This window comes from Anas platyrhynchos, chromosome Z (genome assembly GCF_047663525.1).
Source record: "Anas platyrhynchos isolate ZD024472 breed Pekin duck chromosome Z, IASCAAS_PekinDuck_T2T, whole genome shotgun sequence".
Lineage (NCBI taxonomy): Eukaryota > Metazoa > Chordata > Aves > Anseriformes > Anatidae > Anas > Anas platyrhynchos.
This window is the reverse complement of record NC_092621.1, coordinates 26,371,218-26,391,210: the sequence shown is the minus strand read 5'-3', so window position 1 is coordinate 26,391,210 and position 19,993 is coordinate 26,371,218. Positions and strand designations below refer to the sequence as shown.

General features: G+C 38.4%; 1 protein-coding gene across 2 annotated transcripts in view; it reads right to left on the bottom strand.

The window, feature by feature from the left end:
• Positions 1-19,993, bottom strand: part of CERT1 (ceramide transporter 1) — a 79,832-nt gene that overhangs the window by 49,974 nt on the left and 9,865 nt on the right. For both annotated transcript variants that reach the window (XM_027446890.3, XM_038171325.2), the window contains exon 3: positions 4,589-4,705. In XM_027446890.3, coding sequence (XP_027302691.2) covers positions 4,589-4,705 — 117 coding nt within the window. The remainder of the gene's footprint in view (positions 1-4,588; positions 4,706-19,993) is intronic.

Here is a 19,993-nt window from a genome sequence, read left to right as displayed (position 1 = left end):
GGCTAACAGCATATTCACATTGACAAAGCAAAACACAACATGTGGATGACCTTAAGAGTGAAATTAACTTCTTTTAATACTTTGTGAATAAGGAAACTCTCAACTTTTTTTTTCTAGGTTACATAGAAAAGACGGCCACACGTTATGTGGTTAACAAACATTCTGTGAAAATTTCAAGCTGATTTTTTTCCTCCACAATGGTATTCAAAAGTGCCTTATTAATTGCCGTTGATATTGGGCTGTTGAAAGATTGTTCTGCAGTTTTCTGAATGAATCTATTAACTAGAATTCAAATTCAGGAAAAAGAGTAATTTCAAAACTGAATGTCCCAATTCTAGTTTACCTGTCTGGAAATGAATCAACTTTTAATAAACTAAATCAACTGTTTGAATACTTCTGCAAAAATTTAATTTTATTAGCCAACTTTTTGGACCTTTACTGTCTTACCTAGATCTGTATTAAAAAACAAAACAAAACAAAACAAAAAAGATGTAAAATCTTACTGAGTTTCTTTTGACAACTGGAAGTTGTAGCATATTAAGAATTTCACAAGATTAGAATTATTTAATGAATTATTTAATAAAGTAAACTTTGGGGAAACAAGCAATATGTGAGGAAAAACTGCTTAAAAAAGTCAGCAAGTTCTAATCATCCTGATTTTTCTGTATAGCACTATTCTACATAGCTGACTTCTCTCAATGCCTAAACAGCAGTATAAACAATGAAGTAATCACTCTTTCATCAAGGTATCCACTTTGATGCCTTTCACAGATGTGAAAACACATGCCTCCTGCTCTAGATATACTTACTTCATATATCATCATTTCAAAATGAAAAAGGAAGTCTATCTACTCACGTGCCAGAACTACTACATATATGAGTATATGGAGAATGACTTCTAGTATGACCCAAAGACAGTAATTTTAAGAAGTTCAACAAGACTTGATAACACATTTGTTTGATAAACACACAATTTTGATCTGCATTTTCACAATTTTGTCAGTTTATTTTGTTAAATAATCACAAAGTCAATAATGAACACATGCAGAAACCGTGTGCAAAAATTAAAACAAAGATGGAAAAGAAGAAACCCAAGCTGATGCAGAGTTTCTCATAAAACATTCATTTCTAAAAATTCTCAGCAATTCTCTGAGTGTTCAACTCAGGTGTTAAATGAATGTCACAAAAACATTATCTGAATTTCAAGACTTCAGAAGAACGTTTAAGTTAATTTACTCAAAATGAGTTAATTTATCCAGGTTGTTCTCAGTGTACTGCAATTCACACCTCCCCCCCCCATATTTATACCTTTGGAAGTAATGCAAATTAGTAGGGTAGAAAAATCAAATCTACCAGTACAGAGAGAGTAAAGAACGAAAATGTGAGAAGAAACACCTTCTACTTCAACAAAAAAGTAAATCTTACTTGGTTATTCACACTGTATAGAACAGATACAATTTACTTGCTTGAAGTTGCATGCATTCTTCATGTTCTCTACATGTAAACCTAGATGCTTTCTCACAGCACAGCCCTAATAACATTTCTCTAATCTCAGGTTAGAGATTCTATATTCCATCTTCAAACTGCCGTACAGACTTGGAGTCAGTCCTTGGGTTTATTATTTAAGAGAGCAACTTCTCAGAAACATCAGTACCCTCATGCTCATCTTTTTTTTTTTTTTTTTAAACACACTAGAGAATTGAAGAAACTGTCTGCTCTTGAGTTCTTTGGCAATACATATTGCCATTAGATCGAAGAAAAGGTCATCAGCCATCTCAGACCTGACAATCTCTTAGGGCTGGAGAATAAAGAAACTTTCTAACGAAGCTTTGCCATTACAACCAGCTATTTTACAGACATATGTACGTGCTCAGTACATTTAATGAAACATTTAAGTAGAAGAACGGGCTCGTGGCTTGCACATGCACCATTCCCTCATTTGCCTCACTGATGGTCTTAGATTTTCCCCTCCTCCCGTTCCAGGAAATTAATGAGCCTTTTAGAAGCTGTACTTGAAACATTTCATGTGCATTCAAGAACCTCAATACAAGAAAAGGCAAATGCCCTGATAAAAGCAAACAGCAGCAAATTCTAACACTTTATGCTTGAACATTAGATGTTTCACATTTCTTAGCTACCAGTTAACTGCTTAGCAACATCAACAAGTAAGTTTTTCTAAGTCTACTCATACTCAAATTTAATATAAAGTTCATTTTAAATCAGTGTTTTCTCTGTTCAGAGAACAATGAAACAGTCATAAAGTTTCAGTCTGTCTTGCATACTCTAAAGATAAACAACCTTGTGACATGCTACAGTAATTCTCACAAACATACTTTTGTTAGCAAACAGCTTCTGCAGCCTACCAGAACTAGCTACCCACTCAGCAAGCAACAAAGAGCTTCAAAAACAAAAAAGCATAGTATTTTATATGGCAATAGATTCAAGTTAATCAAAATGATTACTTAGTGGAAGAAATAATTTCCTCTCACAAGTTTATTCAATTATGTATCAATTCAAGAACACATTTCTAAACAGAACAAAAATTTGCCTCCTAGCAATAGCTTTTCAAGGGATTTTTGCTTGAACTTCATTAATCTGACCAGGAAAGTTCCTTTAGAAAGTTTCAGAGTAAGAAATTATTTTTTTTGACTCATAAAAGTCCATCATGGGTTTAAATACAAAGCTTCTACAAGAGTTAAAGAAAAATTAAAGGATGGGTGAAGCTACCTAAAGCTACAGATCATGGAAATTGAATGAACTTCCACCCTGTCAATATTGTATATTTCCTACAAAGATTACGCGAATTTTAGGAAAACAGAGCACTAACCACTTTAGTTTTGAAAATACCTTGCTGAAGCAAGACAGTTGGACATGTTTCCAACAAACATTAAAGATTATCAGATCACAACTGTATGTTTTGTGTTTATTTCATTAAACCAAACACCTATTTATTTATGTGCATACAGGACTTTTCCAAGGCTTCTGGTGTTCAGATTACATATTTTAGGAGGACCATTTTGCAGAAACAGATACACTTTCATACCTAAGGCATCTACCATGCAAAGTTATCACTGCGTTAAAAAGACAGATTATTGCACTGGAAAAAAATGATAGTAACATGATTTTCTGAGTTCTGAGTGCAAGCTAGCATTACAAAACTGCATTACCTTTTAGTGTTTTCCTTGCTTTGTTTTGGATTGATAAGGGTATTTATGTGCATACTACAACGATAATTTTAAATAACGTATTGTTTTAGTATATTAAATGGTTTGATTTTAAATTTAGGAGCTGGGTGCCACTCCACTTAATGAAAACAACTTGTAAACAGTACAAAGTAATACACATGAAACTGAAAAGAGACAAATCACCTGCTGAATCTTTCACCAAACCTTGTTTGCATTTCAGTCCAATGTTAGGCAACCAGGGTTTCCATGTACCCACCACCCCATGTGTGAAGACCCCCATGCCCTTAGAGAAGTTTTTGAAATGCCAGCTCTACAGATGTGCAATCCAACAACTTGTTTGGTGCATCCTCTTGAGACATATCTTTCAGGTATTCCAAGCATAAACTTTCATCTCAAAAGTACTCAGATTAGGTTTCTATTTTTTCACTAAATTATGGAAAGCGATCCTGATTTTGCAACTTCATTTTGTATGCTAAATCTATCAAAATGAAGGCACGATGCTAAGCTACAAATGGACTGGAATCCTAATCACGATTTTAGACAACTTACCTAAGGACAGCACTTAAATTTTAAGAGGTTATTATAAAGATCCCCCAAGAAAAGGTGATACTTCCTAATTACATATAGTACTTTGAGAAGCTCAAAGTGAAAAGAAGTAAAATGTAGGTAACAAAATGTATGTACCTACTTTGTTATCTATTTTAATATTTATTCCTGCAACATATTTAGAATCCAGATACAGGATCTGGATTGCACTGGATACTGTAATTAAACTTGCCTATCTTGTATCTGAAAACAGAGCGGATACTTTATATCCGATATGCTTTGAAAAAAAAAAAAAAAAAACCAAAAAACTCAGACCTTCAAGCACTTTAGGTAAAAGAAAATAACGGAGTTCATTGGAAGAAGACACAGATCAGGACAACTAAAAATACTAATGAAGAGTAGAGCCTTAGAAGACAGAAACAAGAGCCAGTAATCTGATTGAGTAAAAGCTGCCAAATGATGAAATAGATGAACCTAAAACCAGAATGATAACCTAAGAGAATGGACTGCAACACTAACAAGTTCAATGTCTAGGACAGATAAGAAACAATTTGATAATGAGAAAAGTGGCTTTTTATTAGTTTCGTCCATCCTAAATATGAAGCAAACTTTCTTCTTTTTCAATATAGAGAGCTCCAGAAAGTTCACAGTTGTTAGCTCCTAGTCTTCTAAACTTCTATCTATGCAGGACAAGCAAATTAATTCATTTGGAACATAATTAACACATTGCTTACATCTTGCAACTTTTGTCTGTCATAGGTATCTTGAGTACTTTACTGACTACTCAGTGAAGCTTACAACTCCCACAAGGACTACCAGATCTGATGAGAGAGAAAAGAAATAAAGAGAAAACATACCTTGTGTTGTTCTATTGCATCTACCCACTGTTGCCTGTGGTCTGGGTCCTGAGCTCGGAGGTACCAAACACTATCGTTTACACTAATATCAAATCTGCATTCATCAAAGTCATGGGGCTGTGAAAGAAAAGTGAAAGAATAGCTAGAATTAGTAACATGATCAGCAATATCTCACAGAATATTTTGACATTCAGATATTGTAATTACCAAAACTGATCTATACAGCCTTGAATTCATCTTAAATTCTATATTCAATTTTAAGTAGCTGTCTCTACTAATTAACATACTCTTTCATAATGAAAACTGTCAGTCTTCTGAACCAGAAACCAAACCGCTTAATGCATTCTAATTAAACAAAAATATATCACAAACAGTGACCATAACTCCATACTTCCAAACAAATCTTTTAGCATTTAGTGAACACAGACAGGAAAGTACAGAAGTATAATTATTTTTATTTTTTAAATTTCAGAGCAAGAAAGACAAATTAAAGTTACTGCTATCAGTACTGATTTTAGATGAGGGAAAACAAAATGCAGCAAAAGCCACCAAGGCAGAATCATAAAAACAGACTCCAGTAAAACATGGATGAGGCAACAAGAGGAAGCTGTTGCACTCTACCTCCAATTTTTTTTTACCATCTAAGACATGAACATCAGATAATTGGGAGCAATATTCAATCCTTTCCCGTATCACTACTTGAATAGTTCTAACTTTAAATTCACATCCCTGAAATATTAAAAAGCTTTTACTAAAATTACAACGGAGTGGGTAAGAAAAGGGGAACAATCTCACCTGCCTTTTGCCCTGACACTGTTAAAGTTGATCCCTAGCAAACATCCAACATAGAGCACAACTATTGTTCCCTTCATTGAAAATTACTCTTAAAGAAGCAGAACAGTTAGAGCTGAGTACTTTCTTGATTTTTTTTCTATATACAATGAAAAGTTAAATGTACAAATACTATAGGAAACCAATGGGCTTATGGGTTAGGGCAAGTGATGTGATCCTGAGGGCCACAAATACTGACTCTTGATGCCAAAGACAAGGCTATATAAGTCCCCGTCCTTTAATGATTAAAGACATGGTCTACAACACAGTCATCTTGCAGGCAACTAAAGCACTGTGGATCACTCATGAAACACTTCACCAAAGAAAACCAAATAATGTCTTATCTTTTGGTCCATGCAAGAATCCATAGCATCAGTAAGAACTATTTTCAAAGGATCTGGAAGTCAGAAGCTACTTACATGTAAAACACAATCTTATTTAAATCTACTAATGAAAAATAGAACAAAAGCCAACAAGCAAATAAGGAGCTATGAAGAGTTTAACAATGTATGTGAAATCACTTTTTTTTTTAATAGCTTCATGTTCTTCAGATGGTCAAGCATCTGAACCAAAGTTCAAATTAGAAAATTTAACTTCCCCATAAAAAACAAACTGACAACACTGACATTCAAGTGAATCAACTACCTGCTATTACTTAACATTATTTCAATTATTTCATCTTATTTCAAACAACATTCAAAACTGCTTGTGCACACTGCTTTGTTCTTCTACCTGAACCACTGAACAGAGGGATTAGAGACACCATGTTTTCTAGTCAAGGCCCTTTTTTTCAAACTAGATTTGCTACGTATGTTTTTTTCTAAATATGATAAAGATGTTTATCTGCTTGAAATGAAACTTGTCATATCAATGTGTAAGGCTTGTAACCCTGATTGCAACCATCCCTGCTAGACCTTCTTTTGGCCATGTGGTAGGGGACATGCACTTCGAGCAATGGAAGGCTCTGGCAGAAGTTTCCCCAAAAGCAAAAGAACAAGAGTTAGCTATAGAAGTTTTGCCTGCCATGACAGTAATCTCCTGCTTCATCTGTATCTGAGGTCCTCTGGGAAGAGTTAAAAGTTGTTACATGGTCTATCCAGTTAGAAAGCCTTATCAGAACTATTCTTAAAAGCCTGCAGTATAACTGATCCCATATTTCCATGCAGAACTTATTTCAATGCACAACCACCCTTGCTGTCAGAAAGCTTCTTCCAGTCTCTAACCTAAACAACTTTTACTGTCATTTAAGACCATTACCTATTTGCCCTTTTCAAAGGCAGGCTTATGCATTTCTTTTTTCTTTTCATAGCAACACTTAATATTTGAAAAACACTATGCCTTTTCAATGATAAAGGAAAGGAAAATGCTATACTTGAAGTTTAGTTAAAAATTTTGAACACCTTTCTGGACCATTCACTAAATGTCCACTTCTGCATTACTCATACTTAGAATATTAGATCATCTAAAAATCAGATCCAGGGCTTACATTGGGCTTACCAAGGTTTTGGTAGTGGAGGCTGCACGGTGGCCTCTATGAGAAAAGCCCAGCAGCTGCCCCCATGTCAGATCAGAGCCAGCTCCAGACGCTCCAAAGGGGACCTGCAGCTGGCCAGAGAGCGATGCTACTTGGGCCTCTGAGAGAGCCGACTGAAGACAGACTGAAGAAAGGGAGAAAACCTGCTGTGCAACAGCAGCTGGGAGAGAGGAGTGAGCAGCAGCCCTGCAGCCCCCAGGTGAGTGCAGCAGGAGGGCAGGAGGTGCTGCAGGCAGGCAGCAGCAGTTCCCCTGCGGGCTGTGCAGGGAGAGGCCCCTGGTGGAGCAGGCTGTCCCCCTGCAGCCCATGGGTCCCACATGGAGCAGATCTCCACGCTGCAGCCCCCCCATGGGTGGAGGAGCCCCCGGTGGAGCAGGTGGATGTGGCCTGGAGGAGGCTGCGGCCAATGGAGAGCCCCCGCAGGAGCAGGCCCCGGGCCGGAGCTGCAGCCCGTGGAGAGGAGCCCACGTTGAGCAGTGGGTCTGGGGGGAGCTGCCCCCACCCATGGGGGACCCGTGCTGGAGCAGTTTGCTCCTGGGGGATGGATGGACCCCGTGGATGGACCCCGTGGGATGGAGCTGTGTGGGAGCAGTGCTTGAAGAGCTGCTGCCTGTGGGCAGCCCCCGCAGGATCAGTTCATGAAGGACGGCATCCCGTGGGAGGGACCCCATGGCGCAGGGGCAGAAAGGGACTGTGAAGGAGCGGTGGAGACAAAGCATCAGGGACTGACCGCAGCCCCCATTCCCCATTCTTCTCTGGGACAAGGGGAGGAAGAGGTAGAAGATGATGGATGGGGGAAGGTGTTTGTAGTTTGCTTTGAGCCTTTTTTTCACCATATTTCCTCCTCACAGTCTTTTGAGGAGCACAAAGGAAGGCACAAAGTGGTGGAGCTAAGCTAGTCATCAGTTAGAAAATACCACAGGGTTATACTAAGCTCACTGCAATTTTGTGTTAATAAAACCCAGCTAAACCAGTGCTCCTGTCAGACAAGTTGCTTGAAGATAAGAAATCTCTACTAAATGTCAAATACCGCATCAAAAGGAAGTCTTGTAGGCATAACACGTTTCACTTTTGACAAAACCATACTCCTTATTTTTGTAGTAAATATAGTTGATTAATACGTAATTACAATACAGATGAGGATCCGTTTTTTTTTCCCAGCAACTACAATCATTTGCATTAATTTCCTTATTTTCTTCATTTTTTTTTTCTTTTAAAGATGGACTCTACCATAAGAACCCACTAAGTCCTTGTTTAGCATTCATTTAATGTCAAAGTCAAGTTCTCTAAATGCATTTTATCAAGAACAAATAAAACACCTGAATCACAAGTGACCTGCTCTTTCTTTAACCCAGAAAAAATTGTTCATTAACCCCTTACTCAACCCAGAATGAGTTCATATTTTATTTTTATTTATAACTGTGCAACGGGAAAGCATAGCTTTTTGGTGCTGTTAAATTCTCCTTGCTGCTGAGCTCTGGACAAACTTCCTTGGCTTCCCCCTCTTGCTATAAATGTTTTCTTTTCTCTAGTTGCATCTAGCAAAGAAGTATTATACACCACTTGTCAGGTCTGTCCTTCATTCTGCTATCATCATCCATCCCCCCCAACTAGTTTGAATCTTTTCTCACAGCTTGAGTTTTTCCTTTCTTCTCCCCTTCACTTTCTTCCTGTAGATCTCACCTTATTTCACCTACATCTTTTTTTTCTGAAGGTCATTGCTCCTAGCTTAGCATTCACTTTCCTCCATATGCTCAGAAGTGATTATAAAGTGGTATAGCTCTCAGACAGCCACCTGACAAGACACTGGAGGGATAAAACAGGATAATTTTCATGTGTAACAAGCTGAGGACCCGTGCTGATGGCAAGGTATGTTCTGCTGCCTTTTCACAATCAAGATAAAAGAAGGAAGAGAGGAATGTTTTAGTCACATGAGGAAGTAGAAAGCAAAGAGTCACCATCTACCCTCAGGAACTAAAGCAGGTTGGAGAACTTCTAATGCTCTCTCCTACCATCTTCTACCCCAACAGCAACCTCAAGCAGCATACACACACAAACTGAGAGATCAGTGGGGAACAAAACCCAGACTAACACGACACCGAGCAGGAGCATTCAAAAAACATTTAGAGAGTTTTTCAAAGGTGAGTTTAGCAGCCGTTACAAGACTGAGGCAGAGTAAGCCTGTGTTTGCCAAGGGCTTGTTCAAGAGCCAGCATTTCGAAGAAAAATACCTGAATCAATTTCATGCAAGAATACTCTACAAGAAATAGGCCTCCAGCATCCACAAATGTCCTTTCTGTATGCCTCCTAAGCTTTCTTCTGAGGCATCTGCAGAAAAATCTACCGAAATAAAGGCAAGTAAAAGAATTCAGGTATCCCCAGTCCTTCTAGGTTAAAACAACTGGTATCAACTCTTAAATTCTGAACAGGCATGGTCAATTTACATGAAGAAACATTTACTTGGCTACAGTTACTGAGGAAGTCTGAAGCCAGCTCAGGTCTCATGAGTCATAGCTGACTGCACTGCTACAGGATTCTTCCTGCTACAGCTCTCGTTTGAGGTATTCATGCAACAAGTATTGGAGCAGCATTTGCTTGAAAAATAGTGGTTTAAGTCCTTCAGGCAAAACACACAGAGAGGTTTAAGTGCTTTTATATACTTCATAACCCTCAAGAACACACCAGTGGGGCACAGAATACCCGAATGAAGGAAATTTTGCTTGCTAGTCTAGCCTCTCAATACTCTACATTGTATTGTCTCTGCAGGAGGAATCTCGAGGCAGTTCTAATAGATCCAACTCAAGTCTGCACATCACAGCTATCAACTGCACTTGTATAGTTATTCACACTGCGGATATAAAACCTACCTGAAGTGATTTGGCTTAAGATTCCAAAGTATATTTTTGTATTAAGAAATACTGAACAGGGAACTAGAACATTAGACAAAATACAGGCCTCCAGTGAGAATCACCACCCTCTAGGTCTCTCAAACAGTAACAACACTAGCACCAGCGTGATGCAAGTGCAAGGCAATGTCACCTGAGTGCCACTGCTGCTCAGCTGTTAATAAAGCCATGCCATATACTGTTATGGAGAAAACTGCAGCTTGCAATACACCAGTTATACTCCAAAATAAAGTATACAAACCTAGTAAAGATAAATGCAGTGCTTACCTAATTCAGCGGAAAAAAAAATAAATTACTGAAGTTGGACACAGTTTATTGTTTTTGTGATGGCAGTAGGCCGATTTTTTCCACACAAGACCAAGAAAGAAAGAGTATAGTGTAGCTGCACATTGATTTTGTCCACAATTAAATGTGCAAACCTGTTCTGCTGCTGTATATAATTATTGATACTTCACTATATTCTTGATCTGTAAATTCTAGTTTCAAACCATATTCCAGAAAACCTCGCAATAACAATATTCACATTCATTCTGCTAGAACATGTTACTTTTCTGTGGATTGCGTTATCACAGCCATATGACCTCACAGAAGAACCATATCTATACAAGAATAATTTTACAATGGAAGAAAATATTAAATACTACCTGTTGTAGTCTCTCTAATAAAACTGTTGCAAAATTGTGAGTAATCCTGGCTTCAGAAAATGTATTTTTCTAAAGCAATGCCTTTTGTTTTACTTAAGTAAAAATATATTTAATTTTACTTAATTATGTTTAACGAAATTCTTTTCATGGAGAAAACTTGTGTGGGCTGAATGGCTCCGATATCATTTAGTTTTAATCACTACCAAAGACCTTAGTGATAGGTTTGAGCTAAAACATGAAAACTGTTTTCACCTCTTCTCTTAGTATAGTTTAAAGCAAGTTAACAGAGCTTCTTATTCATTTTCCATGTAGGAAGGTGGCAGTAAAAAAAAATTAAAAGGTTAATTGAAAATTGAGAAAGCAAAGAAAACTTTTGGTTTTTGTAATGGAAGTTGTTTGCTTTTTTAAATAGCTATAATTTATGTGCCTCAAAACAGACTAAAGCTATTAAAACATTAATTCTCAGCTTCTAAAAACATAAGTCTCATATGAGGAAAACTCACCTAGTATAAGATTCTTCTGCCTATATAAATAGAATTTGAAATGTTTGGCTTATGTTCCATTGATTCAAACACTCTCAGCCATGCTCAGAGGGTTGCTTTTTTGGTGCCTCAGCTCTGTATGGAGGCAAACCTCCGTAAGATCACTTTTATTCTATTTAGGAAGTGAGTTGAGTTAGTGCATATTGCCTTCCTCTGATGAGAAAGCATGAAAATACCACTTTGAAACCCTGATGCTGTATCTGCAAGCATCTTCACACTCACGAGCCTGAAAAACCCTTTAACGGCAGCAGTCTCAACGGATTGCAACCTAAGTTTTCTAATAAAAGCAGACACGAGCAATCATGCCCTAGAAAACAACATGCAAGCCAGGCTATCACACTGATGTCTGTCAGTTCAACAGGGCTGAATATACACTCTTTTCATATGTCAACAGTGTTCCTTTCCTAAAATGCAAGGTACCATTTATCCACCAGTTTATTATTTTTTCTTTATTCCCATGGAATTCAGGAGAAATTCTTCTTTCTGCCTCATTCTGCAACCTCCTGAAATACTCCAGTTCCATAGTACTGGAACAAGCTCGTACTTCAGCCAGAGGAAAGATGTCAGAGCAGCTACCACGTAAAATCTACCTGTGTTCTCACAGGTCATTTGATAGGTTCCAGGCCTGCATGTATTCATTCAAATGCCAGAACCCCCTCTATCCTCTCTCTAGCTTCCATCTAGATATCATCCCCAGACAGTATCTGTAGGACAAGAAAGGATAGAAGGGTAGAAGCAGTGTCAGAATACTTTAAGCTTCATCCAAGACCTGATGTTACTTTTTAAAACAAACTTTAAAAGGATGACTTTGCACATAGGCAAGGGATGCTTCTCACAACAGGCGGTGGAGAAATAAACAAAGGGACACACACATAGTTGATAAGTTATGAAGTGGTGGACAAAACTACCACTTCATGTTAAAGAGAAAAGGCCTAGTATCTTATATGATGAGCTACAGAAATATGACTCTGAGATCCTTAAGAAGTAGCTTATCTCGTGCAATAGAAAGAGAGGATGCTGGTGAAAGCAACGTAAAATCAACAGGTAGCAAAATCAAATGAAGACTTCATTACTCCACCATTTTTAGTGGCTGTAGGCACAATAGTAGGCAGCACATAAAAATAACACACCGCAGTTTCAGAGGTGAGACTAAAACCAAGATGAGTATTTCGACTGTTGGAACAAATGAGTATGAGAACGTATCTGATGCCGGGAAGGAAAAAAGTTATCTGAACAGTTTCTAAAGGTGCTTGTGTTGAAGTACTATCAAAAAACTAAAGGTAAAATGTTACTTTAATTCCTTCAATCACACAGTGTAAATTCTTAATTTTAGAAGTACACATTAAAAATATACTTCAGCTCCCATGTGAAAATCAGCATTTGGAATTTACAAAGGCTGTGATTATTGAGCTAAAAAATAAAGTGAAAAACCTTAGCCAAGTTTCAAGAAGCGTACATCTTAAAATACTTTTTCTAAAGCATTTCATTCCATGATAGATTCAAACTGCAGAGGAATTATATCCCATTCTCACAACATTTAAAGTGATTGAAAACAATAACTTGTGAAAAAATATTGAACAGAAGATAGTGAGATGAACTAACAGATGTACATTTTTGAAGTTATAAATAATGAGTAGCACTTAATCATCAACCAAGAAATCTCATTTGAATCAATATCTGTTTCACTAATGAATCCTATGCTTGGTAAGAATTTTACTTGACAACACAGGTCTAGACACGTGATCTGTCTTGTTCTGATAAATACCAATGAGAATTATTTTTGTCAACTTAATGTATTTCACTCTGGAATCACCACTCAGTTTCCAGAACACAGCCTGAACAATGATAGTCCAAATGGTCTTCTGGTTGTTACTCTGTCTTGACATTATTTTCTCTTAACTAGCATCATCACTATATTTTTCTTTAGACACCTCTTCCTTACCTAAAGTTCAGCTACATGCAGCAAAAGCCCTGCCTCTGCTTATGAACAAACCTTGTCCCTTCCCGCTCTTTCAAAGAGGTGCATTAGTCACAAGCCACGTCTATAACAACTTCCTAGATTATCATGGTGGGTTGACCTCGGATGGCTGCCAGACCCCACCTGGCTGTTCTCTCACTCCCCACCCTTAACATAGAAAATAAGCATAGAAAATAAGATGATAAGTTTGTGGGTCAGGACAGAAGACAGGGAGACAACGTACCCACCACCGAGGGCAAAACAGGCTCAACTCAGTGAAAATAAGTTTATATATTTAAATATAAATTAAGAATTAAAAGAGAGCCAATTAGATAGAACAAGTAGTGCCAATTAAAAATAGAGTTGGATTGTAAGAAACTGACAAAACTGCAAATACCTTCCCCTGCACTATCCTTTCTCAGGTTCAGCTTTACTCCTACATTACTGACTCTTCTATTTCCTCTTCACCCACCCAGAAGAGCAGGGGATGGGGTATGGGGGTTGTGGTCAGCCCACAACAGCATGGCTCTGCCATCACATCCTTTAGTGGGTGATATTGGTGATAGGGGGATGGCTAGACCAGTTGATCTTGGAGGTCTTCTCCAACCTTAATGACTCTGTGATTCCTCACACCCCTCCCCTGCAGGTCTGCCTTCCTTCATGGAAGATCCACCTACAGCAGCATGGGGTCCTCCCTAGGCTGCAGTGTGGATATCTGCTCTCCCATCACCCTCAACATGGGCTGTAAGGAAATGCATGCTGCACCACGGTCTCCTCCACAGATCACATGGGAATCTCTGCCCTGGTGCATGGAGGACCTCCTCATTCTCTGATGTGTTTTGACAGGGTTGTTTCAGTTTTCTCATACCTCTCATATACTGCTGCACAGCTTTTTTGCCCATTCCTTAACACGCTTTCACTGCAACAGCAGTGTCTCTGACTGACAGAGTCTGTGGGGGCAGCTGGAAGCAGCTGTGGCCAGCACAGGGCAGCCCACAGCCCCTCCTCACAGAGGACCCTGCAGCCCCCATGTGGTGGTTTCATGCTGATAGATAGATAAACTACCACACTGCTCTCTCACCTGCCCTCCTCAGAAGAAGAGGGGGGAGGAAATATGATGAAAAAAGGCTCACAGGACTGAGATAAGGACAGGGAAATCACTCACCAATTATTGTTACAAGCAAAACATACTCAGCATAGGGAGATTCATGTAATTAATTGCCTTTTGCTAACAGACTAGAACAGGGAGAACTCAAAGCAAACTACAAACACCTTCCCCCATCCATCATCTTCTACCTCTTCCTCCCCCTGCCACAGAGGAGAACGGAGAATGGGGGTTGTGGTCAGGGCTTTGTCTCCACTGCTCCTTCATGGTCCCTCCCTCTCTGCCCCTGCTCCCCATGGGGTCCCTCCCACGGGATGCCGTCCTTCACAAACTGATCCTCCGGGGGCTGCCCACAGGCAGCAGCTCTCCAAGCACTGCTCCCACACTGCTCCGTCCCGCGGGGTCCATCCATCCCCCAGGAGCAAACTGCTCCAGCATGGGTCCCCCATGGTCCCCCTTCCAAGGGTCCAACCAGCGTTGCTCCCTGGCTCGGCTCTGGCCAGCAGCAGGTCCCTTGTGGAGCTGGCTCTGATCTGACATAGGGCAGCTGCTGGGCACTGCTCACAAAGGCCACCCTGCAACACTTCCAGAGCCAAAACCTTGTCACAGAAGCCCAATACACCCTCACCACTACCAAACACTGCCACAGACCCCCAATACCATTATAAAGTTGTACCAGAATCCTTTTGTATTCAGGAGTTATTTTTGAAGGTGTTTGGCTTAGTAATAAAAAACATTAAAATTACTAAGTCATTACTTTAATTTTACAAAATTAAAAAAAAAAATCATTAGATAACCTAGATGCAATTCTCAAGATGGAATTAGCTTAGAGAAAGTGTTAGAAGTCACTTTTTATCATACATTTTATTCAAACTGTACTTAAAACCCAAGAGCTGTGGCAAGTACCAATTCACTTCATTGCGAAACTATTTTCCTAAACCAAAATCCATGTAGATCCCTGAAAGCCACTGAATTAGGGACAGGCAAAATTCACAATACAGTACAAAATGCTAGTTTCATTTTCTGAATTCCAAAATCCAGGCAAAGCTTCACAGAAAAACAAACAAACTAGAATGTCTTGTCTTTACTTACTGTTTTTCTTAAACAAAAAGAACCCACTTTTTAGTTAAATTAGTGGTATTTTTACACGATATCAGAAGACAGAAGTGAGACATTTTATCTTTTAAATGTAGTAATGAACAAACTATTAGCTGTCCCGTGTTTTGCAGCCTACGACATTCTTTACTGTTTTGGCAGACAGAGCCTTCTCATAGTGGCACATTTGCACACAGAAAAAAATCTTAGCAAGGAAACAGGTTTAAAAATATAACAGCCTATTAAATGTTTTTACATTCTTTGCTACTTCCCAAATACTGCATTTAAGATCTTAGGTTAGGATAACTGCCTTTCAAATATGTAATAAACACTTTTTAAAATAATTATTTTGCCTTTCCAAAGTAGAGTCCTGCTGCACCCATGAAAGTAGAAGAATACTGAATGTAATTTAGTATTCGCTTGTTAGCATGCTATAAAAACTGGAATGTCAGCTTGGTTTAATCCATTGCAAAGAAGCCCTCTCATCTGAAAATCACCTTTTCAAGTCTGGAACAAGTATATCATGTACGTGTTACCTTAGTAGTTAAACCGCATTTTGAATTTCAAGCCTAGAGTTCTCAAGAAAGAACCTGGTTAATCTGGTTTTCTGCACACCCAGCATAAGGGTTCAGATAAAACAGATAATCGTATTAAAAGTAATTTTTAGTAGCTTGTATGGAACAGCTATCCTATAGTCTTGCAGCACCCAATTGGTTAGTACTTTATCCAGTTATTTTCCTGTTAAGAACATGCAATTATTCTGTAGCATCAAGTCCTGCTGTGTTGGTTTATATGCAACCATGACTGATGTGTGCTATTCCCAACTGCCTATGGAAAAAAACAATGACTTGTAACAGGAATTAGACCAGAGAACCTAGTCCCCTGGCAGATGGGATGCAGCAAGTGATGCTTCTACTGTACCTATTAGGAATAAAATGTTTGCAATATCTACAGACATCGTGCATCAGCCATGGAAAAACATCTGACTTCTATTACCTGTAAAAAAAACTCAACTTAGAAATAATTTGAAATCACCGAGTTAAACTCATTAGGAATCTCATATACAGCAACAAGCTAAGGAATTATTACTCAAGCAGGAAACAAGGCCACTTTATATTAACAATCAAATAATACAGAAACTATGCATATTGCTTTTTTTCAATTGGAAATCAAATATAGGAAAAGGAGTCACACACCGCTGCACCCCTAAATCCCTGCTTTTGTATCAATTATCTTTTTGTTTCCTCATATTATATATTACAGTGTGCAATGTTTGAGCCTAAAGCAGTGCATACACTGGCAGCAGCAAAAGTCCTGTACGGATTTCACAAGAAAACCACGAGGTAACACCCACACAGAATGCTCTACCTTAACAGAAAAGCCCTGCTTGCAGCAGTACTGTTGTGCCAGAGATGCTGTGTACAGCATCTTGGACTCAGATTCCTGGTGATGGGAATGGAGTGTTCCCACCCTATGAAGGCTGGGGGCGTTGCAGCTTAAGCAGAGGCCTGCCATAGCCGTGAAAGCAGCACACTACGCAGACTTTAAGATTAGCTTATTTTGAATCCAAGCATAAGAAATTAAATACAATTCAATACAACCATATATACTTTTCTATAAATGCACTATTACCATTATTTGCAATAGGCCACAGGTGTTATGCAAGGCCCCAGTCCTGATCTGCTAGGCTTATCAACAACTCATGCAAACTCATTCTGTGAGCTAGAGCTTGGTACCAGGTGTCTCTTATTAGGACCGTACAGTTTAAACACTAGATAACAAAGGCTTTGAAAACAGGAGCACAGACTAAAAGCAGTGGCTGCATGAACCATACACAACTCATTAATGGTCAATTACTGTCAGTGAGAAAGTGCATCCTCCAGAACTGGGAAGACTGCTTTTGCTCTAAGTATCAGCAGCTACACGGGGGCCTGGGGTGAACACCAGAACTGATGAGCAACAGGGAGCCACCTTCTGCAGCATGGGAAGGTAACACGCTGCAACCCCTGGAACAGGAATCATCCAGAAAGCAAATGATTTTATTAAGAGATCCCAAACTAGGAGGTGGCTGAAGATGCCTACTTCAATTCAGTGCCTGACCGCCCTGTCACATCCCACCCCAGTCCCTCTCTTCGTTATTAAGGAACTCTCCCATGGGGTCATCTTGGTCTCAGCCACGAGGACCATCAAGAATCATACAATCATTTAGGTTGGAAAAGACCTCAAACACCTTTAAGAGCAAAGATGTCAGACTAGTTACATGTCATTGGCTTCATGGTACTGCATACTTACAGGTAATCTAGGATATAATTATTAAAAACTGACTACTCTGAATACATAATGGTAATGGTTAGTATGTAATAACTAATGTATAGTGATAATTAACAATGTGTAAGAATTACAAGCATAGAGCATGTTGCTAATGAATGTCAGCCTAAGAATTTTTGTTCTGAAGTTTAAAACTGACCTGATTTGTCAGCCTAAACACTTCCATCTCAGTTATCTTTAATGCAATTGTGTATGTGTATCAAGGAATTAACGTTCATATCCACATATGTACATGCATTTTGTTTTTAATCAATTTTTCTCCTGCAACTCAAAAAAAAAAAAAGCTTTAAGTATACATTAGACAAGTCACAAAAAAATCTGGGTTCCCAAGTGCTTTGAGACTTGGGGTGGCAAATTCTGTTCAACCACTCCTTGTAACTGGGGAATGATGGACTTAACTGAGCGGAAAAACATTCCAAACAGACTAAGGAGTGGCTGAAGCCTGACAGATTTGATCTAAACCACATTGATTAGAATTTGTAAGTAACAGTGAAAGCAGTTACTGAAGTTTGTCTAAAAAGAGGAGGCAGAAAGATGAACTTGAAGAAGCAGAACCAACACTAAGTCATCCGTGAAGAATTATTTTGTTGTATGAACAGAGGCCAAAAGGTAATGAGTTAGCAACTTTAAGAGGCAGCAAAACACTGTGCAGCAGCACATTGGTAGACTAAGTGAGTATTCTGACCCTTTTACTTGGCATTCCTGGAATGTGTATCAGAAAATGAGGATTGCACAAATCCTCAGCAGAGATGTTAAAAATGCTATTAATGGCTGTCACAAGACAGATAATCAAGAACAGGTTGCATAGCAGGACAGTTGAGCAACCCTAAGCCCCTGGAGGGGAGGCGACACATGAACCAACTGTATCCACTAACTAAATTAACTATAAATCAATCTCATTAACACAAAGATTCATATTGAGCAAGAGTATGGATTAGAAACAATAAGGAAAAAATTCTGAATAATAAAACTGTAGCAATAATACCAAATGCTCAGATATAACCCATGGGCAAGAATTATGATCCTGAATTAGATGTCAAATCATGAACACTTAAAATTTAATTCTCTTAATAAAGAAAAACTCAAGGGGAGAAACAATATTCTAATTGACAATAAAAAGTTGACAGAAGTACTGTTGGATTACAGCCCCAGTTTCAAGTGTGTGGTAACATGATTACATTTAAGTACTAAAGAAGAATTACTCAGCAACGTTGGGCAATCCTAAAATATTTGGCTATTTACTACACATTAGAGACCTCCCCCCCCCGTTCATTATGGAATTCTTCATCATAATATAAACAGCTTCATTTAAACTGAATTGGATGCTTATTTTTCCACTTCTGACTTAATTCCCTCAATACATACTACAGAAGAAGCCTTCTATTTTTTTTTTATTTTTTTTATTTTTTTTTACCCACAACGCCCAAGTATTCTTGGCTTTTTGATTGCCAAGAATCAGTTGCACTTTCATAAACATACAGGAACATTCTGACATTTTCACTTTGAACATCAACCTATCCATTGCTGGTTCAGATTCAAAGACTGTCAGATTCATATACAGGTTCATACAGAGAATGCAAATGCTAAAAATAACTGCCTGGGAGAATCCCATGTTCCAAGAAAACCTCTGCCTGCTGCAGCAACTCCCAGTATCATCATCTCCTAGGCATCAACTTTTCTCTCCATCACTCTTCTACTGCTCTTTGGCACTTCCTCTCCAAAATACAATTGCCTCAGGTTTTTCAGATATGAGTATGTATTCCTGACTGCATGCGGCTCTGTAGGGCTTTCTGGACATGCTGCATGGAATCTCCATCAACACTTCTCTATCATCAACTTGAGATCTTCCACCAAACCAGAAGTAACAATTTGATTATTTACGGTACAAACTGAAGTCTAAAAGTGCTAATTGTCTGGTGTCTTAAATAAACCCCTAGATACAGCTTATTTTCTACGCCTTAGTTTACTTGGGTCATCTTTTTAGAAAAGATTATGGCTGAGGAAGCACTTTATCAAGTTACAGAAAACGAATTAATTAAATGTGCATCACTTCATACTAAACCAGACTGTTTTCCAACAGCTGGAAACAAATTAATGTATTTTTAAGCAATCAGCAATTATTACAAATTTACTGCTATGGTATTTCTGCCTAGGGCACCAATTTATATATTAGCTTTTTTTTTTACAAAAGCTTTCACCAACTGAAATCTATCATTTCACATTCAACTTCACCAGCAGCTGACTAAAACCTATCAGCAGATAAAAGCCATAATTACATTCTTCTTCTTTTATCATATGCAGCTCTGTTGGATCAAAGTTCAGAGCAGTAGCTAGAAAAATCTAATCTAAAGTTTACCTGCTTTATTCCTCCAAGTGGATCCACTTCTACATGTTACCATTCCAACAGCTTCCAACACACAATTACATTTCATGTTTTATACAATTTAAAGAAATACCGATGTA